Here is a 23,867-nt window from a genome sequence, read left to right as displayed (position 1 = left end):
GAATCGACGGGACACTATACTACAGCATCAGTCCGGGCAACCGACGAGTTTGATGTGTCACACTTATCACGTCGAACATCTATGCAGACGTACATTTACTGACACAATCCAATCTTACTCCCCAGGTCTTCTAACCCGCTTTAAATCCTACACTCACTCCCCCAACCCGTCAAACAAACCCTCCAACTCCCCAACACCCACGCTCACACGCCCCTTCACCGCGCCTACAATCTTCTCGTTAAATACACACTTTATCCCCGTCTCCCTCGCCCTCCTCACAAAGTACCCATTGATATACTCGATCTCCGTCTCCCGTCCAGCCTGGACATCTTGCAACATAGAACTCGTATTCGCAGCTGTTTTCTGCGCCACGGTCGTTACAAGGGTATCCAGCCTGGTAGGCGAGAACCTTTCCAACAGAGTCATCTCATCGTCTGGAGACTTCTTGCCTGGTGATGGGGAGGAGGTAGTGGTTTTGGAGTTGGTAGGTTGGAGTTCGGGGAGGGAGACGAGGATACGACTACATTCTTCGATGAGTAGATGAGTGACTCTGCGTATGGAGTCGTGTTGTAATATTTCTCCGTTCTTGACGCCTAGGATGGCGGTCAGGGGGTTGACAATGGCGTTTATGGTCAACTTTTCGAGTTGTAGGTTTTTGAGCGTGTGTGCTGGGACGGTTGTACATGTGAGGATGGGGCAGGATGTTAGGGCGTTGAGGAGAGGTGCTGTTTGCTCTGCTTCTGCTCCATGTTCATTTTGAGTTCCCTCCAGGGGCTTTGGAGAGGAATTCGCTGCAGATGCATTTTGAGACTGAGGCTCAGTGCGAGGATAAACAGGTCCAACCTTCACATCCGCTAACCCAGCGTGAACCGATTTGAATGGTCCCGTCGAATACACACCATGAGAAGTAATCGCAGCGAGATACTTTGGTCGTGTTGACGGGTTGAAGAACAAGGCGGCTGTCACTTCGTCTATTGTCCCGAGGCCGTTTTGGGCGAAGAGGAGGGTGGATGATTTGGTGAGACGGGGGAGGAGAGGTATTAGTGCTCGGAGGGTGTGTTGAGCTTTAGTTGTTATGAGGAGATTTTGGATAGGCCCCTGTGAGGGAGACAGTGTTGAGGAGCCTAATGTACTGGAGTTGGAGTCTATGACTTCGATTGTATAGTTTGATGATGAGGATGTTGAGCTGAGATCTTTGGACGCAATTTGTATTTGGCGACCAGCTGCTTCCCAATCGTCCAGTAGACTCTTGATATGGAAGTCAGCAGAGAAACAGATAAGAGATATCTATATAACGTCTTGGGCAAGATAAAAGATGGGCTCCAATGTCAGACTCCATGGTTCCAAATAACTTACGGGGCGGTGGAAGAGGAGCGTGATTCGTGGTGGGTTTGGTAGAGTAGCGAGTGCGTGGGCAAAAAGACGACCTAGGTTGCCTAAGCCTAGGACTGTGGTAAAACGGAGTCAGTATCTGGTTTTGAATAGGGAACACGCATATCATGATGTACTCGGGACAAAGCTGAGGAGAGAATGGGAGAGCCAAACCGAAGTAAGAATACTAACTATGGATCCTTGGCGTGGAGGGCATGGTGGGAATAGGGGCTCTTGAATGAACACTGTGTAGCGAAATCCGGGGAAGTGTCTCATCATTGGTCGTGCTTTTATGGTTTGAATGTTTTTGGAATTGGTGTGTTGCCTGATAGGGAAGTGAGGTGGACTTAAAGTTACACACACGCCTTAACTTCGTGTGAGTTTCGGGGTGTCCAGAGACGAACCCCACCCATCAATTATGTTGTGACACTTATAACATTCTACACTCTACTCCCCACATATCACGAGTAGTCATCCAGAAAATCTCAATTAATCTTTGTTCACTCAGTTGCGAACGCCGAAACAGGGAATATCGAACTCCGAAGCACGTGCCTCTCGCACCTCTTATCAGATTCAACCTCATATCCGACCCTGCAACTTCTCACCCGCCTTCCCAAACCATGCAAGCCTCAATGCGGGCTGACCGTTGCAGCCAATCCCAAGGCCCTTCTCTCCATCCGCAGCGGTGGTGATTCGTAGTTCGATAGTGGGGTTGCCTCTTCCTGGCCAATTCCCAATGGTATTTCCGTTGTTGCCTACGCTCCAAACAGCCTACGTAGTTCTCAATTCAATCCTCAGTTCCTCCGTGCTTACTACTCCACTTGTCTATCTTTTTCTCACGACTCTGACTTGCTTGTGCTGTCTGCTGCAACCTCAAACATCGTGGATTGCTCAAGGCATCTACTTTTGTACTGCTTCGTAACATTGCCGACCTCCTAATTGCCAAGGCAGCAGCATAAATGTCGCACCCGTCTGATAATCTGTACTCCGCAAACGACGAGGAGGACGACAACATATTTGACAGACAGTCAATCAGTGACGAGCTCAGCCCAAGCGATGGATACTTCAACCGTGGAGGCGGGATGCCGTCCAATACAATGGTCGCGGATCCATCACTGGATAGGAAGGAAAGGGTCGAGGACAAGACTTTGATACCCACCCCAAACATACAGCAACGCGCAGGACAAAGTTCGAGGTCATCGATGCACCCTTTACTATCACGAACACCCCCATCACAGAGTTACGCGTCCCAGCAAGCTAGCTCACAGTCTCCTCCTACTCCTACTTCATATACTCCCGCTTCGCCTGTCTCACCCCATCGAAACGAAGAGATGTTCTCAGAGAACAGTGCTTTGCTTAACGGCCCTCCTCCTGCATATACACCCAGTCCAGTATCTCCTACCACGGCTAGCGAACCAGTCGAGAGATCATACAGTACATTTCCAGAGCACCACTTGGAATCTGGCATTCCTCCTCTGCGCGAACCGGAAAGTATGGGAGCGCCTGCATATGAGCCGACGGAAAATACGCCCCTGGCATCTATAAAGAAATTAACACCTACAAAGAAGCGTTGGCTCAAACATTTTGGATTTGCGGTGCTGGCTCTGGTCCTATTTACCATGTTCACCACAGCTACCTTCCGGCACGACAAAGACGTAAGTTAAATTTATACCTTGCAGCAGCATTGAAGTAGAGACTAAGTGTATTTTCAGGCCGACAAATTACCGCCTCCAGGCAATGGAGGTAGTGAACCTAGTAAGGGACAGCCTGATAACGACGATGGACACGAAAGACCCATCGACTCATCTACTCCATACTGCACTGCAGCCAAATATAAGGAAGATGTTGTGACATACGAATTTCCTGTTGGATCAGATCTCACGGTGTTGCAAACCACTGAGTCTGGTGGCTCGTTGTATGAGAGAAGTGTAAGCACTGTCGGCGAGATCCGACTCCGTCGACTACCAAAGAATTCAATACATGGAAACCGAGCTTATTTCACTGTGGATGTTCAAGTCAGTGACGAAAGTCTGCAAGTGGACAAAACATGGGATGAGGACTCGCGCGTTTTGAAAATTGTCACTCCAAGCACCGCTCCTCTCAGGCCTGGGTTGAATCACTGTATCTCGCTTGAGATCACGGCCTGGATTCCCGAAGATGCTCAATTCAGCAGCCTTTTGATCGAGGCTATCTCACTTACCTTGAGGGTTGTAGATGATATCAAAGTCAATGTCAGTGGGCGATCTAAGTTTACAACTATCTCAGGTGGAGTAAGGTTCCCCGCCATCGATGCAACAGATGCCAAAAGTCAAGCCGACAGTCCTGGCTGGCGTTCTTCGGACGGGTTTCCCTTCTCTTCTCGCAAAATTTTTGTCGAAACAATGTCGGGCAGTATCAGAGGTAACTATCCTCTGATGGATGTCCTAGGCCTGTCTTCGCAGTCAGGGAGCATTCATGCGGACGTGTTCCCCCAACCTGTTCTTCCTTCGGCACCCGCCCCAGCCGATTTAGAAGTCCAGTCATCATCTGGTACTATCAAGGTCAATTGCCCTGTTGGCGGAGATTCAGATCCGTCGTACACTCCGCCCCCACGGAATTACATCACCACAGTCCACTCCACCTCGTCGTCTATTAGTGGCTCCTACTACATAGGCTCTTCCAACAGTTTCAAGACCACATCAGGTACCATTAAAATTACGGGACTTCCAGTTCTTCGCGCTGGCGACTCACACACAGCTCCAAACAACAGTTTCGAAACGCACACCATCAGTGGAACGACAGATGTTGAACTCCTCGACCCAATTTTCATCTCCCTTCTCTCCAACCAACTTGAGAATCAGAAACCCGTCGGCGATGATGAGCCTTTTCTGATCATCCCTCCCAATAACATTGGGACCCAAGCGCTTTTCGAAATCGATTCTCGCACCTCGGCCGACGACACTAAACTACATACTCTATCTTCCATCCACTCGTCCAACTCCGCGACTATCAAGTTGAAGTATCCTAGTGCATGGGAGGGGACGGTACACGGCAAGTCTGTGTCAGGGAATATTGTGGCAAGAGGCGAGGGTGTCAGGATCATCAAGTTCAGAAATGGCCCTGGCTTCAGCGAGCTTGTGGCGAGAAAGGGTGTTGAGGATAAGGGGCAGGGATCCATGGTGGAGATGAAGGGCATTTCTGGAAGTTTGAACTTCCTTGTGGGGAAGTAAAAGGCGGTAGGATTGTGAGCATGATGTGAGCGATGCTGATCTTATTGGGGACATTTGACAAATGATATCGTGGGATCGTTGGGAATATACGACTATGTCGAGGCGTTTTGGTATACATATCTGGGCCGGCAATCGGTTGGTGGCGTTTCGGCGCGTTTGAGCGATTTATTGGATGAATCACTATCGACTGTCGTTACGATTAGCAGGTAACTAATCTTAATAATTGGATACAATTTGAACGAGCACAGAAATACCAGCTTGACAAAATGTAGCTAGAATTTTGGTTAGTCAAGTGATCAAATTCGTTTTGTCAATTTATGTGACTTTGGTCAAAACGATACAAAGACCAGGGCAGTTACCAGTACACAACACAACTTCCGGAAGTAATCACGCACGGAAGAAGTTCAGCTGGGCGTCATGCTGGAATACCATAGCAACGACAGTGTCACTGCTTCTCTCATCCATGGCAGTAGAGGAACGTTGCAAGCTCGGCATATGCTGTTGCTAGGAGGGCCGCGAATTTTATAGAGGAGGATTTGTGGACTTAGAGACGAGTGCTACGAAGTGGCGAAACATCTGGGTGACTTGTAAGCAATTGAACTAGGAATCAAAAAGAATTCAATGCTTCTATGGCAGTGGACACAAGATTTTGCTGCATATAGGTATCGGAAGCTCACACCTGGGCTGGTGTTGTTTTGATTCTAGGCCTGTTCGCTAAATCCGGTGGTCTCGCTAAGTAATGAGGTTCTGTTGTCTTCAGCAATGTCACAATGTCCAGTTACTACTTTAGCAAGGCAGAAGGTGCGCTTTGAATACTTCATCCCCACAATATTATGAATATCTCAGAAATCTGCATTCGATTGACATTATCGTTGAAACTCTTCATCTAAGTGGCATCAGAAGGACCTGTCACAATTACTCGCAGTTGAGAAACACTCGATAAGGTTAATCTCTTTTGCTATAAATTGCCAGGAGGGGGCTCAAGTTTAGAAAGTCATGCTTCAATCGAGAACCCAGTACCAGGCGGAGACATTAACAGTTCGATCGACGCCATTCGCAGATAGCGAGAGATGCATGGCAACGGAGAAACCAAGAAACAGCCTGACCCTTGGCAATCCCACCTTCCTGAAAGGAGGGGTTCACAACATTACTTGAAAACCAGCACGTAACCTCAACCAATATCACGACAACATCGGAAAATTGTAGACAGAAGAGAGACATGGCAGCTCCATTTACAGCACCGACTTCAGATATCAACAAGCCGGAAGTTCCAGCATGGATTCCTCCGCAGCAAACGAAGATGGATCTTGAATGGGCAGACCTCAGGACTATCGAGTTATCTCTGCTTGACTCTGATGATCCGGCTGTGGTCGCGGATCTGGTCGCTAAGACTAAAACTGCTATTAAAGAAGATGGGTTTCTCTTCTTGACGAATTATGGGATTTCACTAGAGCAGGTACAACACACCGGAAATGTCCTCATTTGTGTAAGTGACTTTGACTTACTGACAGGTGTGGCAGCTTCATCGGCAATTCTCACTTGCTCAATATTTGCATGAAAATATCTCTCAGGAGGATAAAGAGCGTTTACTCTGGGATCCGTCGACTGGTGTGTTTGCGGGTTTCAAGCCGAGGTTTGGTTGGAAGGCAGGTGCCACTATCTGTAGTAGACAATATACACTAACACATGTCCCAAGCGCGAGAAGGGAAATTATGACGGGATTGAACAGTTCAATTTTTACTCGCCCGAGTTTGAAGACAGCAGTCGCGTTCCTAAGTGTATCCTTCCATTCATGGATGAGATAACCTCATTCTGTGATGTGAGTCCACCTCCCATATGACACTCAAGCCGAGCTTATAGTCTTAAAGTATCTAGTCAATTCTGTGAATCGTCGACTGCTGCGTTTACTATCGATGGTTCTTGAGCTTCCTGACGACTATCTGTGGGGTGAGTAGCATTCCTCAAGCAATGCAACGATGCGAGGAGAAGTTAACACGTGTATTTAGACACCGTGCAGTCGCATGACGGATTGGTCGGTGATGGGTATTTCAGGCATGCATTATTCTATCCTCTAGACGAGGAGAGTAGGGTTGCGAGGAAAGGCGTGCGGATGTACGGGTAAGTAAGCCAGTAATGACCACTGTTTACTGTACAACTAAAGTCGAGAACTTACTGAGGTTTTCCAGACACACTGATTACGGAACAACAACGTTTTTGTTCTCGGTTCCCGTTACAGCGCTCCAGATCTGGAAGGATGATCAGTGGAGATATGTGAAGTACAATCCGGGTGCGTTGGTTGTAAATCTGGGAGACACACTTGAAGGTTTGTCAAACGCCTTCCGTAGGAAAGCTTTTGTAGGAACTGAAGCCTGGCTAGTCATTTCTGGAGGTCATTTTAAAGCTACATTACACAAGGTTGCTGAGCCTCCAGAAGATCAACGACACGAAAAGCGTCTTTCGCTGGTGCTCTTCAATGGATCTAAAGGGGATATGCGCTTAAAACCTTTGACAGGTAAGGATAACCCAACATTTAGGTGAGGATACTGACATTGCGTAATATAGAATCACCCTTGATACAGCGCGAGGGGTTTGTACTAAAGCAAGGAATATTCATGCAGTTTAAAAATCTCATGGACTCCGGTCGGCCGGTGAGGAGGTAAAGCTAATCCAGTCTCGAACCAAACTGACAAACTTCCAGGTGCCAACAAATAAAGAATGGCGAGAAGCTCGTAAGTATTCACTCAATTTCGTGACTTTCGCTGAAGCTCACTTGTGTGACAGAAATCAAAACACGTCTACAGATAGCTCCAGAAGAACGACTTGAAGGAGTCAAAGAAGTCAACGGCACGAAGTATGGTCAGGATATAATTCTAGGCGTACCCGTCTTGTTGCCTGTCTGAGACTCAGATGCAGTGTAAACATGAGCGAGGAAAAGTCTCGGCAAATCCTCCTTTTGGCCGACCCCAAGATCTACTTCTCAAGACTTCTTGAAATAATTATTTAGAGTATTCTTCTGGGCATCCGCTTTCTTCTTTGGTGACTCTCCGTCCACCTTGTCTGGTTTCTCGCCAACTTTCATCAGAACACACAGTTCCTCGAACTCGGCTGTCGGAATGATTCCACCCGAGGCCTCCTTGTGTCCTCTCGCGAAACTCTCACCCATTCGCTGAATCAGATCACCTGTATCTAGGTCCGCTACAGCTTTTAATGACTCGATGATGTTGACTGGAGGATCGCGATCCCGAGCACATCGGGCGATGCGGCAAGAGAAGTTGACTTTGCCTGGTAAATAGCCGTAATTGGCTACCATGATAATTTCGAGGGCTTTGGATTTTAGAGTTCCTGCCTGGAATGTTGTTAGACAAGACTCACAGAGAAATTAAGAGTGCTTACCCATCGTGTGGCAATCACAGGATGAACCTGAGCCTTGCTGTTTATCTTTAGCACGGCGATCTTCCCATCCTTGCTGAATTTCGGTGGGGTGTGCGTTTGTTTCTCGACTTCGATGTTGATCTCTTCACGTGCTTGTGCCAAACGGCGGTTTTTGAGTATCTCTCTAGGATCTTTGGCTTGGAGAAGGTCATTCCAAGCAGTGATCACATCATAGGTGCCAGTACGTCGAGCTATCAAATGTCAACACCAAATTAGGAGCATTCGACACTTGAAGGCTTACGAGCATTGAGATAGGAAACACAGTCATTGAGAATCTTCTTGGTATGCTTCTTGAAAGTTTCTGTCATATCTGGAAAAGGCGGTAGCCATTTCAGTGTATTGCCCAGATCTCCATGCGTGCCGATCGCGCAGAGGTATCCACACTCTGAAGCGATATCTGGATGGAGCTCTTTGCAGATCTCGTATGTCAAGAGAGCTGAAGTGGCGACTGGTGGACAGTGACACGCCGACACAACCTAGACTCATTAATGACAACACGCGACTTGCATGGGTTTGTTTACTTACTTCGGCGCCCTCAGGAAAGTCGCCACTCAAGTGGTGGTCGATTATGATTGGTTTGGTGTTTGGATCGTCGACTACTGGAGGAGCTCCTCTGCTCCCTTGATCTAGGACAATAATGAATTCTGCTTCTTTTTCCAACATGGCCTGTCGCTCGAAAGGCTCATGTATATTCGATCCTTTCTGGACTAGATGAACGTCGAGCAATTTCGGATCCTAGATCGCAAGCGTCAGTTGGTGTTTTCATCAACATCTACGAGCATAACGTGGTTTTCTGCGTGTATGGTGGATCTCATGGTGACCAGCAGCATGAACAAATGGGGAGCTCTCAAGATTTTCGTGGATGACCAAGCAAACCTCAGAGAAGACGAGTATCTTTCACCGAGAATGGAACTTACAAGACCTAATTTCACCAAAGTTCTGTGAACAATGACTCCTGAACTGAGCCCATCTGCATCTTTATCTGGTACGATGAGGGTTTTCTTCTGAGCCGTGACACTATATTACTGATTTCAGCTACTATCCCAATGATGCCTGTTATCTGTTCAGTGACTGACCAGTTTTGCAAAAACTTTCGCGCGGCTATCATTTGAGACTCCGGAGCTGGCCATATTTCGACACCTTGCGAATCTCGACAAGTCGGAGTACAGCAATAGTCTGCGAGCTTTGCCACTTTTCTTGCTGATGGCTCGGGCGACGAGCCGGCTTTGCGTTTCATTTCAACGGTGCTGGAGCTGAATTGTTTGACCAGTAATTGTGGAGATCTCTCTGTTGTTATCAACAATGAAAACCAGGTGGATGGGCGTGACATTAACATTTAAAAAATAGAATTTATGAGTGCTTCAATGTAACGACTCTGTTTGGGTCCAGGGAACGCTCCCTCAGCTCGGGACGTCATGACGTACAGTAAGCGAGAGGATGTCTTAAAGGGCTCGAGGGGGATGTTCTTGGGTGGTGTTAGTTAACCAGACCACCTTACAGAAAGCTTTGATATGATTCGTATAGAGATAATTATAAAAGAATCATTATAACATCCGAGAGAGCTGAAATCCAGTGTCCCAAAAAGCTCACTCCTGCTGAGATCCAAGTCCAAAAACGAGTTGGAGATCACGTTTCTGCAGCACGTCGATCATCCGGTGCTGCATACCGTAGGGGGAGCGGTTAGGGAGGTGCCGAGCCAAATCGACCACTGAAACGATCCGTTTCTAACAATGATGAACATCGGGAATGCCGGATCAGATATTAGTCTATTGATCTGACGGACCAGATCAGGATCGCTCAGTGGTCTAACAACACAGAGTTCATGATGGCGAACTTCAACTTTATTTTTGATCCCAAGGATCTTGCCAACATTGCTGGAAGTATTGCACACAGCGCTCTTCAATGCAGTACACGAGATGACCGAGTTGCCGAGCGCGCAGCGCTCACCAGACAAAGGAACCGGTTTAGGTGTTGCTCAGATTTTGGAGGAGGCTGAGAGCGTCGCCCAGCAAGCTGAGACTACGATCGAGGCCAGCGAAGATGGAGTACCGGATGATGGATATGAGAGTGACAATGCCAGCGCGGCGTCCACATCGCTGTCGTCAAGTGTGAGAGACTACGCTTTTGAGAATGGGAGGAGATACCATAAGTTCCGTGAAGGACAGTATCAATTTCCGAACGATGAGCCAGAGCAAGCCCGCGAAGATATGAAGCATGCTATGGTTGTCAATCTTTGCGGCGGCAAATTACACTATGCGCCTCTTGAGAATCCTCAAGAGATTCTTGATCTTGGAACTGGAACCGGCATCTGAGCAATTGATAGTGAGTTTCCTTGTTCTTAAATTCTTCTTGAAAAGCTGTGTATTGACTCAAGTTAGTCGGAGATGAATATCCCAGTGCCAGTGTTCTTGGAGTTGACTTGAGCCCGATACAGCCTGTATGGGTTCCTCCAAACGTCAGATTCATGGTCGATGACCTCGAGAGTCGTTGGCTTCATGGAAGAGATCGTTTTGATTTCGTCCATGCTGCTGCTCGACACACATCGGTGGCTGTCAAAAATATGCCAAAATCAATCCAGCAAGCATATGAGTAGGGCTCCTTCCAATTAACCTCGTTTCTGTGGACGTTTTGTTGATATTTTCCAGGTCTATGAAGCCAGGCGGATGGATCGAGATACAAGAGATGTTTCACAAAGCACACTGCGATGACTCCACAATGCCCGAAGATTACCTGGTCCAGCAATGGCTGATATACGTCGCAGAAGGCCTTGCAGTCCTTGGTCCTGACCTTCTTGGAGCAGTTAAAAATGTAAAGTACCTTCGTGATGCAGGTTTTGTCAATAGAAAAGAAGACATTCAAGATACCAATTGGAACGTGGCCAAAGAACAAGACTATGAGAGTAGTTGGGTTATATGGAAGGACTATGATTTATGATGGATTGAAAGGGAATAGTTTGGGCCCGTTCATAAGAAGTCTGGGATGGACTCCGGCCGAGGTTCAGGTGTTTTTGGTTCACGTAAGGAAGGCGCTGATGAATTCTTCGGTACATTCGTACCTTCCTTTTCATGTGGTTTTTGGGCAGAAGCCTCTCGCTGTTATGCAACGAATTTAAAGCACCCAGGATCATTACCGACATATACCATATATGAGAAAATGCAACGCCCCTCAGTAACAGAAGGCTGCCCACAAGCATTGTGGCTTCACGGCTAAGGATCGCCCGTAGCAGCGGGGGATGTACTCCCCAAGATCGGCATGGATCCGGCTGGTGGGCCATGCCACTTGGCGCTGGGTAGACGAGAACGACGATGTTTCTGCACCTGACAGATACTTATCTGTAAGTAAGGTGCGGGCTTTCTTATGAATCATGGCTACTGCTCGTTTGACAGAGCTTGCAAACGTGATTGCTGAAAGTACCAAAATCATCACCGAGTACCTTGATTCCAAGAAGCCCTAGGTCCGTCTTTTGATGTAGATGGCCTCACAGAGCTGCAGATCTCTCCGGCAGACAAGGAAGCATATTCGGCTCGCTCCAAGCTTGTTGCAGCCACAAAAGAGCTTCATGACTTAGCTGTAGGACCAAAGGAGAGTCTTCGCCACTTGGCATGGGATGTCAGCAGCCTTTCCACTCTCAAGACATGTAAGGTTACGGATGCTGACAGTGGATTTGCAGTCTGTCAATAGCCTGTCACTTCGAGCTGTGTATCACTTTAAGATCGCTGAGTTTGTCCCTACAAAAGGCGATATAAGTTATGAAGCCCTCTCCGAGAAAATTAACGTCGATGTCACGAACCTGCGCCGGCTCGTCAGACATGCTATTTCGAACCATATATTCCGCGAACCCCGATCCGGATTTGTCGCACATACCTCTTCCTCGAGACTGCTTGCTGAAGATGCCCAGCTGCAGGCTTGGGTAGGATTCTTCTCGGAAGATCTTTTGCTCCTTATAGGTAACACAGTCGACGCAATGGATAAGTGGCCTGTGAGTCAGGAACCAAGACAGACAGGTGAGGAAGGTTCATCTGCTATCGCAGGTAAGTAAGCTAGTGACTTAGCCTATCCGTTAGTGGCCTAGTGGCCTTATCTAGCACCTCTCTGTTGTAGTATCTAGTCCAGATGCTAATCGAGGCCACTTTTTATTCTCCACCACAAACTCACCTTCACCTGCACCTCACTTTCACCTCACTTCTATCCCATTTTCACCTGACTTTACAAAGTTCAAACTAATTTTCCCCACAATCAGGAATCTTTTTCAAATCATCTCAGAATAGCAAACATGAACCCACGAGGCCCCCCACAAATACCGCCTCGAATTTCTTCTCTTATTCCAGCGCAAAAACGTAAAGCACTCGACAAGTACACGGAGAGAAAAGCTTCATCGTCATCAAAGCTGAGCACTGCAACTACAACAATAGAGTTCATTGATGCAAAGAACGAAGAGCTCAATACTGGCATCGAAGAAGGCGTACAGACTATGGCTCTCCTCCAAGAAGCATTTAAATCAAGAGTCATAACAATAGACGACTACCAGTCCGCTGCAGAAGAACTGAAACGGCACCGCTCGCTCATTGACGATGAACTGCGAGTTGTGAAGAGGCAGAAGAGGGCTTTGGCACAGGACATAGAGCAAGAAATGCCGACTTACGGGATCCTAAGTGAAGCGTACAGTTCAGCAATGTCCTCGAAGGTCATGGCAGCAACTGCCAATATGAAAGTGGAGATGGTGCTTGATGAGGAGAAGGGAAAGCTTGTCAAGAAGAAATTCGACAAGAAAACGTTTAAGACCCGAGTGATGGACTGGTATGGTGCGACGAAGAATGATGATGAGGCTGGGAGGCAGTCTTATTGTGTTGTCTCTGGCTGGCAAGCTGCCGAAAACGTTTCCGCCGCTCACCTAGTACCGAAATCGCTGAACTCGCAAGAACTGCTCTACTTGTTTGACGTTCAAGACGATAAGATACTAGGAGATTGCCGCAACGGTATGTTACTTCTTGAATCGGTTTGACCGATTTCTTCTGACTTCGTAGGAATTCCTATGCATAATAAGCTCGAGAACGCCTTAGACAATGGAAAGATAGTTTTCGTTCCCATAGACATGGCTTCTGAGGGGACGATTATGCGCTACAAACTTGTTCTTACGGATAAGTCTCTGTCAAACAAGGAGGTGCTTGGGCCTCAGCCTTTTGGAAAAATAGGAGTTAAATGGAGCGTAAGTAAATTTCATCCTTCCGATTTTTTCTTTCTAACGAAATTCAGGAGATTGACGGGAAAGAGTTAAATTTTCTGAACGAACATCGCCCCGCACAAAGATTTCTCTTCTTCCGATTTGTCACAACCCTATTCCATTGCAAAGAGGAAGGCTTGAGCCTTGAATGGTTGAAAGATATAGCAACGCAGACCAAAAACAAGCTCTGGTGCACACCGGGCCCATACTTGCGCCAATCCATGCTGAAAGTCATGGCTATCGAATGCGGCCTTGGAATCGATCCGGTTTCCGAGATGATTCTGTCCAATACTTTCACAAGTGATAACGAAATCTCCACCGCAGAAGTAGCCAAAAATGCAACAGCTCTTCGAGTCAATGTCAAGGATCGTCTCCTGGGGAAATTTGAAGATGAGGCTACTGTCGGACCAGAATAGGATCGCTCCGTGGTCTGACAACACAGAGTTCAAGGATACCACGTTAAGCAGTCGTGTAATCTGACATCGTCTAGCTTGGCGGTTCACAAGGTGCTGATGTATGGACTCTGGACCATCGATGAATCGCTCCATACTTACCTGTATAGCTGCCTTTGCGTGGTGGTCCCATGGCCCGAGGAGTGGCCTCTGATACGGCGGCTGAGGTGATGTCGACCGGTGTATCGTCGAACAGGCTTTTGGGGATGAAAAGATCGCCGTCAAAGCGATGATGATTCTTCTCATCATACCATTCTGAATCGATGTGTGGTGGACCTTGGTCCCAGCCAATACTATTCCTTAGTGCAATGTATGCTGGATCATTGGCCCAAGCCGAGTCAGTCTTCAATGTCGTGTCTTCTTCTTTTGTAGGTGGAGGTGGAGCTGGATACCAAGAACCTGCTTGAGGGTTAAGATAGCCAGTTGTCAGATCTTGAGCGGTACCACCTTGCTGAGTCGGCGTGTGCGGATCGGGTCCATACATTGGATAGAATTCTGGGGCGCGCGAAGGTCCACCATTCATTCCTGGATCCCGTCCACCTGTGTCATAGTTAAAACGCATCTGTCCAGCCGTCGCTCTTGACTTAAATCCACCTGCAGCTATGAATACTGAGGCATGACCACGTCCTTGAGCCCACTGTCGTCGATGCGAACGTCCACTTGTTGGATTGGGAGCTGAGGTATGATCGCGCTGCTGAGCTGGCATTTTTGGGCACCCCAGTGCATTGGGATACAAGGCTTGGGTAGGCCCGACTTGCTGAACGGACACTTGCCGAACGGCGTCTCGCTGAACGGGGTCTCGCTGAACGAAGTCTGGCTGAACGAGGTCTGGCTGAACGAGGTCTCGCAGGAGGGGCAACTGCTGAACGGGCACTTGCGAGTTCTGCGTTTCAGTAGAGACGGAATCTCCATTTTCGTTCTGCAGTACAGAGCCCTTGGCTTTCAGGGTCGCTTGACGCTGTCGCTCATGCTTATCCAGTATGTCTTGCCGAATTTTCTCGGCTGCGATTCTGCGGCTTCTCTCGAACTCATGTCGAGTAGCGCTTTCACTCTGACTCTCACCTGCAAGTCTGTACTCGTCGTTTTCTCTTGCCATGATGCTTCCTCACTAGGGTTCAGTGGCGCTGATCTCGATCCAGTGAACTAAGTGGGTCTAAGGAAGATGGATGCTTGATGAAAGAGGGAAGACGAAGAAAATATATACTCAATTACTTTCAGTCTAGTCCTGAGGGGAACAACGGTTGGTGGCTGAACAAGAGAATAAGAGTTTGTCCTCGTTTGAAGAGAAGAGACCGTCATGTTTGGCTATGGGGATGTTCTTTGTTTGCATCAATGCCTCTGTTTTGAAGCCCTTCGCTTATTCTTGTGAGAACAATGCCCGGTGTCGTAGTGGTAGCTTAGGCATGTAAATTTCTACATCCAAATCCACCTCACAAAAGCATTAAGACAAATTCAGAGCTTTATTCAGAACGACAAGGATAGCTGACCGGTAGAGTGCAGGCAGGACGTCGGCTCTGAGTTCCTTCCGTGGCTCGCATCGGATTGAAATGCCTAGAGGTAGAGTATGACTGTGATACTCTTCTATTCTGCCTATTTGCGTTATGCTCGCAATGAGATACTTATAAGTCTCCAAAAAATATCCCTATACTACATATTTAGCTGCCCCTTACATTAATTGAGCGCTTTGTGAGCCCTTGCTGCCTGCTGCCTGCTGCCTTTTGGTCACTTGGCGTAAGCTGGATGCCCTTCTGACGCCTATGCTCGGGCTTGGAAGTCGCAGGTCAAAGCGATGTCCATCTCGCTATGAGTTCCAGTGTCAACTTGTGTGGCAGGCTAGACGAATGTTCTTCAGGTCTGAAGCTGAATGGGGCCGGAGCGCATGTCGGTATCTTTCTGAACAACCCTGATCTCTACAGCATGCAACACACGATTTGGAGCAGGGTACAACCAAATCTCGGTGGCACGAGTAGTATCGATAGATCAATTCAAAGAAGTGATAGATGCTATGCTGTGGCAATGAGTATTACTGTTGGAGCACAAGTTTAAGCTTGGGAGACAATTGAGAGTCTTTTGGCAGGCGGACCGGCTTTGGAAAGTTGCTCGGGAGAGCTCCGGTTGAAGGCTTTCTGGTTCATTTGGTGCGGTCAATTTTGCTATCACTACCGCGGGAGGTTTTAAAGGTCGCACAGATTATTGCCATAGAGCCCCAGAAGTAGAGAGACAAGACTGGAGCCTGTCGGTGATTTGGAACAATTAATGTGTTGATCAGAATCTTGACGTTATGTCTCTTTGTTTAGATATCGCGTCTCTGTCAGTCGGTAGTTAGGCTTGCATCGACATAAATCATTTCAAACTCGAAGATTGGTATTATCACATGAGGTTAACAATCTCGCTATGCCAACCCTCCGATTGCGGATGAACCTTCCTCCCATCAAACCTGCTGAAATAAGGAACTGCCAAGCCCGAAAGGTTATTATCAATTTTTTCCAGGTTTCCTCAGCTCTAACGGATCCGGTTACCCCATACGTTGAAGCCCCACTACGACAAGACCACCAGTCGCACGGCGAATCATCTGATTAGATGAAAACTCTGATCTGATAAGATTGCAGCGATCATCATCGGCCATCGGCCAGTTAAATGGCTGCTTGACAGCCAAAGTTCCACATTATCTTCCCAAGAGCTGGGATGGGGCAGCCTGTATGTCATGACAGTCTACCAGGATTTGGGATAGCTTGGATTTGCGTGGGAGGTCCGGCCCAAGTGCCAACGACACGATATAAAGCACCACCTTCTCCTCGTGGGATGTCAGTAGTTGGTCTCCGTTACTGATCCTCAATTATTCTACCGGTCGTAAAATTGAGCAGCCGAGGCAACGCGAAAAGTCAGCGGCTGGTTCGAGTCCAAGCGAAGCAGCAAATATGAATCTCAGTCCAGATATCCCTAGGGAGGGAAGCAATGACGAGAAGAAAGACTCCAGCGTCAATTATCCTCAGAATGTCGATGCTCACTCCGATCACCACATCATAGGAGCAAAATCACCTGGTGTGGCCCGCATCGAAGCCGTATCTAGCCAGCTCACTTTCACCAATCGGATATTCCTCTTCTTTGGCGTCTTCCTCATTGCGTATGCATACGGACTTGACGGTACAACTCGATATACATACCAGGCAACAGCAACTAGCGACTATGCCCTTCATTCGCTTCTCTCGACTATCAATGTCCTCAGGAGTGTCATTGCTGCTGCAGCTCAGCCAACTGCTGCCAAAGTCGCCGATGTCTTCGGACGTCTTGAACTGGTCGCTGTCTCAGTCTTCTTCTACACGCTGGGGACTATTATCGAATCTTGTGCCGATGGAGTGAAGACTTTCTGCGCTGGTGCTGTCCTGTATCAAGTTGGATACACTTGTGTCATCCTTCTCGTCGAAGTCATCATCGCAGATATCACGTCCATGCGAAGCCGTGTCTTCTTCTCGTACATTCCGGCAACACCATTCATCATCAATACCTGGGTCTCTGGCGACATTACTCAAGCCGTTTTAGGAGTAACTTCGTGGAGATGGGGAATTGGCATGTGGTGTATCATCTACCCGATTTGTGCTCTGCCTTTGATGTTGGCGCTGTTCATCGCCGGACGGCGGGCACGAAAAAATGGCATCCTCGACAGCTACAAGTCACCATTTCAGATGCTAGGCCCTAAACGCCTCGCAGCAGAACTATTCTGGCAACTCGATGTCGTTGGCATTATTCTTCTGATTGCAGTATTTGCGCTCATTCTCGTACCTCTCACATTGGCTGGTGGATCCACTGCCGTCGGTGCTGTTGCATCGAAATGGCATCAAGCTCATATTCTTGCCCCATTGATTATCGGAATTCTCTGTATCCCAGTCTTTATCTTCTGGGAATTGAAAGCCAAGCATCCTTTACTTCCTTTCCACCTGCTCAAAGATCGCGCGGTCTGGGCCGCTCTCGGAATAGCAATGTTCCTCAACTTTGCCTGGTATTTACAGGGCGATTTCCTCTATACCGTCTTGATCGTCGCCTTCGACTTCAGCATCAAGTCAGCTACCAGAGTCTCCTCACTCTATAGCTTCTGCTCTGTCATTACCGGCGTTCTCATTTCACTCGTGATCTTCAAGGTCAGACGACTCAAGTACTTCATTCTAGCCGGAACGATGCTCTTCCTGGTTGCGTTCGGCCTGTTGATCCATTACCGAGGAGGTCATAGCAGCGCAGCTCAATCCGGTGTCATTGGTGCTCAAATTCTCCTGGGTATCGCAGGTGGTCTTTTCCCTTACCCAGCACAAGCTTCTATCCAAGCAGCAACAAAGCACGAACACGTCGCTGTGATTACGGGTATCTATCTCGCAAGTTACAATGTTGGCTCTGCACTCGGAAACTGCGTCTCAGGCGCAATCTGGACGCAGACTCTGTACCCAGAACTCAACAACCGATTGGCCTTTACTGGAAATGAAACATTGGCTGCTAGTTTCTACGGAAGTCCATTTTTGCTTGTTCCGGAATATCCTGTCGGAACGGATGTCAGGACTGCGGTTATCGATAGTTATCAACATGTACAGAGACTGTTGACGATCACTGGTATTTGTCTTTGTGTGCCGCTGATCGCTTTTGCGTTCTGTTTGAGAAACCCGAAGTTGAGTAAGGAGCAGAGCCAGCCAGAAGCGGAGGAGGGCCATGTTATTCGCTGAACCCAGGGCTTCTAGGAGAGGAGGAAGCTCTGACAAGGGATTGTTTACGGAAATGTTTAATGTCACATTTTGATTTCTGGCTACACCTGGGAACTGTCTTATTCGATTTAATTCACATTATTTTCTGGAAATGCGCCCAGAGCTGTACATATACCATCTTAATGTCGCCCCACTTCCCATGGTCATCTTGATTGTGTGAACACTGTCACGAATATCTTTCACGCTTCTAACTTACCGTCTTGTGTTGCTTTGGGACTTTCTCTAACTTTGAATATATCCTCTCAAGCTAATTTGTTGGTATTCACATTCTGGGGATGAAATGCAGCCCAAGTTTGCAGTGATGAAACGAGCAAACTTGCAAGTGCGAGGATGATACTCGTTGTGCCGAAGATGACTGCGAACCAGAAAGTGTGGTAGGCTACGCGCTTGTAAGCGACAAATCCAAAGAGAATATCGAATTACTTGCCTGCGAAGTCCCGCTTGTCTTTGAAGAGACCCCGAAAGCCTCTCGGTCTCACTCCATCCATACTGTCAATTGGTCAGTCTGCCATCTGTAAGGCCAGGTAGAATTCAACATACTGAAGTCGAAGCTGATATAGCCGCTCACCATAAATTGGGAACTCTGAATAACTCCAGGATCGATTGGGGTCTAATTTGTAAGATAGATGGGCGGCCATTCCTCCGATTCCGTCCGGGAACAACTGCATGACGTCTCCCATTACATACTTCTCGGTTCGAAAGTAGGCTGGAATAATTTCTGGCAGGCCTTTCCGCATTTTTGAAGATGCTGTCTTACACAGAGAGAATAGCCACCATGGTATTGGGAGCCGTGCGTAAGCTTTTCGGGTCAAGCGCTCCTCAGATCTGCTGGAATGCCCTAGCAGTATACGCATTGTGTTTTCAAGCTCTGTCCATTCACCGACCCTATCAGACTCCCAAGCACCCGGCGCGGTTGGGACCAACAATCTATTGTAGCCATCGTCAGCCAGTTTCTTAGAAAGTAAAGGAAGTCTAACATGCTTCGCTATATAATAAGATGTGTCTTCAGTTCCACAACCGAACCAAAAAAGATGCAAGCAGCCCCTTCCATCTCCATACGGCCTAAGTCTCAAATGTGATCTTGCGTCGTGCGTCCATTCTATTTCCAATTTGCCTAGAGCTACGAGACTATGCAAGTGGAGATCGTAGGTTCGGAAGCTTCCTGTTGCGCTCTCTGTCGGAAGTAGTGTACTGAATAATTCTGGGTTGCCGCACAATCGATCTCGGTCTCGAAACGCACTAAAATTCAGATGCCTGTAGTATTTCATTACTTGGTCATTTGCCAGTTTCTGCAGATCATTGTCTTGGAGTAAATCTCGTAACACCAACGATGGCCCATAGTAGCATGTATCCGTCATTGCTACTGCAAACATAGCCAAGGCAGCAATGTTGATATCTTGTAGCCAAGGATTCGAGGAACGCATATATGGCCTGAACAGACAGCTCCTTCTGAAGCAAGCAATAAGTAGATCATCCACTCGAAGTCTGTGACTAATATGAATTGCTTCAATGATCGCTGTCGTTACGATGATTGCAAAGGAATGATCGGGCTGGGGGCTAACAATATGAAAGTCTGTGTCCAAACTATCTTCACCACAAAACATCACGACCACCCCTCCAATTATGCTCAGAATAGAATACAGATGTCCCTTCTTAGTCAAGTCTCCTACTCCTTCTACACAGTAGGGATCGGTCGTAGTATACCCGTGCAGAACAATGACTAGCTCTTTGATGAGGGAGTGTCGAAGACTCTCTTCGGCCCACTCAGCTGGCCAAATGTGCTTCCACATATCGGGTATTGAGTCAAACTTGGGGCTTATTTCGCGTTAGCAGGTTTCTATATCTAACCTAAAAAGAACAGGGAGAGCTTATATACTTCATAAGTACCCGTCGCCTTTCGTCTTCATCTTTCATGATCTCATCATCAGTCTTCGTGGCTGTAAATGGCCAGAATTCTTCGTCAAGAACTTCCGTCTCGAAAGCAGGTCCGACTGAGGAGTTGACGTTCTCGCTTTGAGTGTTATCGCATTGGGTATCTGTGTTCGGTTTGGATAATCCTTGAGCGCTTGCCTCAATATCCAACTGGGTCCTCCTCTGTCCAGTCCTCAATTTCTCAACCATCGCTTCTAGTAGTCCACCCATCATCCCTTCCAGCCTCTCCTTGGCCAATTGAGTAAAAACCTCCATGAATTTTTCATCAGTCTGCAAAGGCTTTGACCGTTCCGATGGACTCTCCTTGACACTCTCATCTCCCAGGATCTGCCCATCGATCAAGGGCACAAGTGCTTCGTCCTCGTTTTGGTGAATTTCATGATCGGGACTTGGTTCCTGCGAGTTCTCGTCGAGATTTGCCAACTCGATATGCAAGTCATCATTGTTCGGCGTCATCTTGGGGTCGAGACGAAGGCTGGTAAACAAACACCACAAGTAAAAGTCACTGACTTGAAAATGAGACAATACGAAGGCAGTTGCGTGGAGACATTCCTACCATCTGGAAAGGTGAGATCAATTATTTAAGGATATCAACTGCCCATCCCACTGAAAAGCCTTGCTCTTCAGTGTTACACGACATTGGAAGCAAACAAATCAGCCAGCCTATTGAATCCTCCTCGCTTAGCATTCATGGATCGCCAGCAATTGGTGCCTAACACTCCCTTGCTTCCTGCGGGTTCCCGAGCCCTTTACGGAAGAACCAACAATTCGATCAGGCTTTGTCTGAGGTTGAAACTCGGACTGTTCTTCCGATCTGTGAGAGTATGCCCTACGCATTCTGCAGATCCCGAAAGCTGGGTAGGTATGTGGCTTCCCAGGTTTCTTTTAATTGGAGTTTAAATCCGTATGCCTGGCACATGCAAAACACCCATTATCGGTCTTTGGCAAGGCTTCTCGGTAGGCTTCTCAGTCAATTTATCTGCTCTACACAAAATCTAGTAGCCTCATATGATCCCTACCGCTACACCCCCATCCAACCCCTCCATCCCCGGCACCTCCGCATTCTGCAGCAAAGCCAAAACTTCATCATCAAACCCCCAGTTCCCTGTCCACTCACTCATCAGTTGCCCCTCCTTAAAATGCGTTGCTAAATGTTCCGTCCTCGCCTCCCAACTCAATAAACCCTCTCCACAGAACCCGCATCTACTTCGCAGCTCTCCCCACTCCACCTTCCATAAATCGTAGACAGCTGGAAGTGGTTGAGAGCATCTGTGAAATTTAACGAGGTGTTGTCGCAAATGGTCTTTGCGTCTGAACGCTCGTTCTGAAGCGGGTCGTTCGGAGCAGCTGTTGTGTTCGTGACTGTTGAGGTGTTCCTGCGTTGGGTTTTGCAGCCCGCAGAAGAGACATTGTGTCCCATTGAGCAGCGTGGTGAGTGTCCCGTCGCCGGAACAGCAGATCCAGTGCTCGAGTGGGAGATGGATGGACTTTTCGTGTCGTTGCCAGTCGTGGCGCTTTTTGAAGGAGTCGGGACAGAATGTGCAGTGGAAATGTGCTGCAAAAGTGTTTGTTGACTTTTCGGAGTGTTCTCTTTTCTGACGCCGGCGGCGTTTGGGGCGAGTAAAGGATTGCCGCGAGGCAAAGGAGCTGTGACTCCACCCGGAGTTGGAGGATGATGTTGAGAGGTCGGAGCGGTTTGTGTCGATGCTGGAAACAGAGACGTTGTCGAAGGATGAGTGTCTACTGAGCGTCACCTTGCTGTCATGTTGGCCGTATGTGCCAGTAGCTGCGGCAAGTGCTCTGGCTACAGCTGAAGGATCAACAGCGTCATCTTCAGGTGGAGAGTTCTGCCATCGAGATATTGGAGACAGGTCTCCAGATTCTGGTGAAGCTGGTTTATGCTTTGAGCTTCGTCCTCGGCCCGGAATAGGAATGCCTTGGATATGTCGTTGTCTTCTTCTCGCGTTCGCGAACCAATTTGAAATTTGCATTAGAGTAAGGCCGGTGGTAGCTTTCAGTTCCAATTTCTCTTCCTCTGACGGATAAGGGGCATGCCGATGGTCAGAGAGCCATGCTTTCAGAACTCGAATGTCTTGCTTCGAGATTGCCCTTTTCCCTTTAGTCGGAGACACAACCGATGAATCTTCTGGCATGGAAGATGCTTCAGGGAGAGTGTTAGGCGCCGAGATATCAGCTTCATCTCCCCAGTCCACAAACTGAAGTCCATCTTCAAACTCCTCATTCACACCGTGCAAATGCCCCATGATAGGCTGATTGTTCTCAAACTCCGACGGTTTCCTCTTCTCCCCAATCGCTAGACTGCATTCTCTAAACAATGCAACACAACTGGAGCATGCAGCCACCGGGTTCGGATTCGAGAACGTCGTCCGAATGATGAGACATTCCAGACGATGATACCGACAATAGGTGCAAGGTTCCGGAGGTCTATAAGCACCGTTTACCCAACGCAAGAAATCCTGTTCACTAGGAACGACTTTCTCAACGTTCGTGGGCCAGTCACGCAGTAAGTCATTCTCGGCTATGTAAGACACATCGTTGTGCTCATTGTCGGTAGCAAGGGGTAGCGAGAAATCTGCATTTGCAGAGAATTCCAGCTCATTTAAAGTATTCCAGCTTTCAAGTGACTGGATCTCCAAAGATGGATCCCATAACGGCAAGTCCTGATCATCGAAGCCAAAACCAGGGATTTCAAGCTGGCTGAAATCGAGATCTAGATGCTGTTGTTGATGCTGGTGCGGTGCAGTGCCGGCGGTCTGGAAATCAAAGCGAGTCTGATCAGCACGGCCCTCGGAGTTTGTGAAAGTGTGGATATGGGTTCGCGATGAGTGCTGTGTCTTACCCCTTCCATGTTTGAGCCTTGACTCCTGAGCTTAGCTTTGTTGATACTTATGCGAGCTCGTTTGGCTTGGTAATTGGATGGTTTTATATGGTGTTGGGGAGGGCGCGGGAGGCAAAAGTCTCGAGGTGTTCTGGAAATTCCTGTCACGGGAAGGCGCGGCGAAGTCGGAGTCGCTTACAGTGAGCAGCTTTGGGCTCGGAATAAGGTAGTGGTGAGGTTTAGCGAGTGCCGAAGTCAGACGATTGAAATCTAAGGTACACATCGAACTTCATGGAGTCTTTGGAAAATGTTTATTTGTTATACTTGTGTTAAAGCAAAAATATAATCATGTTAGATCACTCATGGACTTCGATTTTCTTCGCGGAGTCTCTCTTGGGTCCTCAGTGTCCGGCAAATCGGCACCTATTTCCCGTAATGGATGTAAACACATCTGCACATGATTTTCGGCGCTTTAATAGTAGCCACTTTGCAGACGATTGTCGCCGAGCATCGAAAGACCGTTGAACCTCAAAAATTATACGCTATCTTTGTCAAGAATACCTGCACCCCATAGTATACTCAATTTCTCCATTATTCTTTCCTTACTCTCCAACATTGCACGCCGCAACGCAAGGTTGCTCATGCTGCGTTCGTTGATACAAGAAG

The 23,867-nt window shown here is 47.9% G+C and overlaps 12 protein-coding genes across 12 annotated transcripts; 7 read left to right on the top strand and 5 right to left on the bottom strand.

The window, feature by feature from the left end:
* Positions 1-153: 153 nt before the first annotated feature.
* ONS95_014041 (uncharacterized protein) lies at positions 154-1,588 on the bottom strand (the record flags this gene model as incomplete). The annotated part of the gene is made up of 3 exons (XM_058507691.1): positions 154-1,248; positions 1,357-1,448; positions 1,564-1,588. 3 exons carry the CDS (start codon positions 1,586-1,588, stop codon positions 154-156), a joined length of 1,212 nt encoding a protein of 403 aa, XP_058356861.1.
* A 742-nt stretch (positions 1,589-2,330) lies between these two features.
* Positions 2,331-4,580, top strand: ONS95_014040 (uncharacterized protein; the record flags this gene model as incomplete). Its single annotated transcript, XM_058507690.1, has 2 exons — positions 2,331-3,026; positions 3,084-4,580. 2 exons carry the CDS (start codon positions 2,331-2,333, stop codon positions 4,578-4,580), a joined length of 2,193 nt encoding a protein of 730 aa, XP_058356860.1.
* A 1,219-nt stretch (positions 4,581-5,799) lies between these two features.
* Positions 5,800-7,480, top strand: ONS95_014039 (uncharacterized protein; the record flags this gene model as incomplete). Its single annotated transcript, XM_058507689.1, has 10 exons — positions 5,800-6,036; positions 6,101-6,226; positions 6,277-6,399; positions 6,449-6,527; positions 6,587-6,698; positions 6,767-6,903; positions 6,958-7,092; positions 7,143-7,228; positions 7,279-7,309; positions 7,362-7,480. The coding sequence occupies 10 exons, from the start codon at positions 5,800-5,802 to the stop codon at positions 7,478-7,480; spliced, it is 1,185 nt and encodes a 394-aa protein (XP_058356859.1).
* A 77-nt stretch (positions 7,481-7,557) lies between these two features.
* On the bottom strand, positions 7,558-9,671 carry ONS95_014038 (uncharacterized protein; the record flags this gene model as incomplete). Its single annotated transcript, XM_058507688.1, has 6 exons — positions 9,089-9,671; positions 8,930-9,029; positions 8,538-8,747; positions 8,254-8,488; positions 7,974-8,203; positions 7,558-7,926 (listed from the first exon to the last, which is right to left on the bottom strand). The coding sequence occupies exons 1-6, from the start codon at positions 9,346-9,348 to the stop codon at positions 7,558-7,560; spliced, it is 1,404 nt and encodes a 467-aa protein (XP_058356858.1). The 5' UTR covers positions 9,349-9,671.
* Positions 9,672-9,928: 257 nt separating this feature from the next.
* On the top strand, positions 9,929-10,324 carry ONS95_014037 (uncharacterized protein; the record flags this gene model as incomplete). The annotated part of the gene is made up of 1 exon (XM_058507687.1): positions 9,929-10,324. The coding sequence occupies one exon, from the start codon at positions 9,929-9,931 to the stop codon at positions 10,322-10,324; it is 396 nt and encodes a 131-aa protein (XP_058356857.1).
* Positions 10,325-10,476: 152 nt separating this feature from the next.
* On the top strand, positions 10,477-10,946 carry ONS95_014036 (uncharacterized protein; the record flags this gene model as incomplete). Its single annotated transcript, XM_058507686.1, has 2 exons — positions 10,477-10,601; positions 10,658-10,946. 2 exons carry the CDS (start codon positions 10,477-10,479, stop codon positions 10,944-10,946), a joined length of 414 nt encoding a protein of 137 aa, XP_058356856.1.
* A 668-nt stretch (positions 10,947-11,614) lies between these two features.
* Positions 11,615-12,084, top strand: ONS95_014035 (uncharacterized protein; the record flags this gene model as incomplete). The annotated part of the gene is made up of 3 exons (XM_058507685.1): positions 11,615-11,621; positions 11,672-12,043; positions 12,077-12,084. The coding sequence occupies 3 exons, from the start codon at positions 11,615-11,617 to the stop codon at positions 12,082-12,084; spliced, it is 387 nt and encodes a 128-aa protein (XP_058356855.1).
* Positions 12,085-12,285: 201 nt separating this feature from the next.
* Positions 12,286-13,649, top strand: ONS95_014034 (uncharacterized protein; the record flags this gene model as incomplete). The annotated part of the gene is made up of 3 exons (XM_058507684.1): positions 12,286-12,988; positions 13,037-13,218; positions 13,266-13,649. 3 exons carry the CDS (start codon positions 12,286-12,288, stop codon positions 13,647-13,649), a joined length of 1,269 nt encoding a protein of 422 aa, XP_058356854.1.
* A 70-nt stretch (positions 13,650-13,719) lies between these two features.
* ONS95_014033 (uncharacterized protein) lies at positions 13,720-14,781 on the bottom strand (the record flags this gene model as incomplete). Its single annotated transcript, XM_058507683.1, has 1 exon — positions 13,720-14,781. One exon carries the CDS (start codon positions 14,779-14,781, stop codon positions 13,720-13,722), a length of 1,062 nt encoding a protein of 353 aa, XP_058356853.1.
* A 1,813-nt stretch (positions 14,782-16,594) lies between these two features.
* Positions 16,595-21,313, bottom strand: ONS95_014031 (uncharacterized protein). Its single transcript, XM_058507681.1, has 4 exons — positions 20,307-21,313; positions 19,412-20,245; positions 18,971-19,357; positions 16,595-18,919 (listed from the first exon to the last, which is right to left on the bottom strand). Exons 1-4 carry the CDS (start codon positions 20,816-20,818, stop codon positions 18,850-18,852), a joined length of 1,803 nt encoding a protein of 600 aa, XP_058356851.1. The 5' UTR covers positions 20,819-21,313; the 3' UTR covers positions 16,595-18,849.
* On the top strand, positions 16,604-18,391 carry ARN1 (Siderophore transporter; the record flags this gene model as incomplete). Its single annotated transcript, XM_058507682.1, has 1 exon — positions 16,604-18,391. The coding sequence occupies one exon, from the start codon at positions 16,604-16,606 to the stop codon at positions 18,389-18,391; it is 1,788 nt and encodes a 595-aa protein (XP_058356852.1).
* ONS95_014030 (uncharacterized protein) lies at positions 21,314-23,510 on the bottom strand. The gene has a single exon (XM_058507680.1). It carries the CDS (start codon positions 22,624-22,626, stop codon positions 21,367-21,369), a length of 1,260 nt encoding a protein of 419 aa, XP_058356850.1. The 5' UTR covers positions 22,627-23,510; the 3' UTR covers positions 21,314-21,366.
* Positions 23,511-23,867: the final 357 nt, after the last annotated feature.

The sequence above is a fragment of the Cadophora gregata genome (assembly GCF_030347475.1).
Source record: "Cadophora gregata isolate MNR1 chromosome Unknown scaffold_8, whole genome shotgun sequence".
NCBI classification, from domain to species: domain Eukaryota; kingdom Fungi; phylum Ascomycota; class Leotiomycetes; order Helotiales; family Ploettnerulaceae; genus Cadophora; species Cadophora gregata.
Note: the sequence above shows the minus strand (reverse complement) of the source record. Positions and strands in the feature narration are given on the sequence as shown.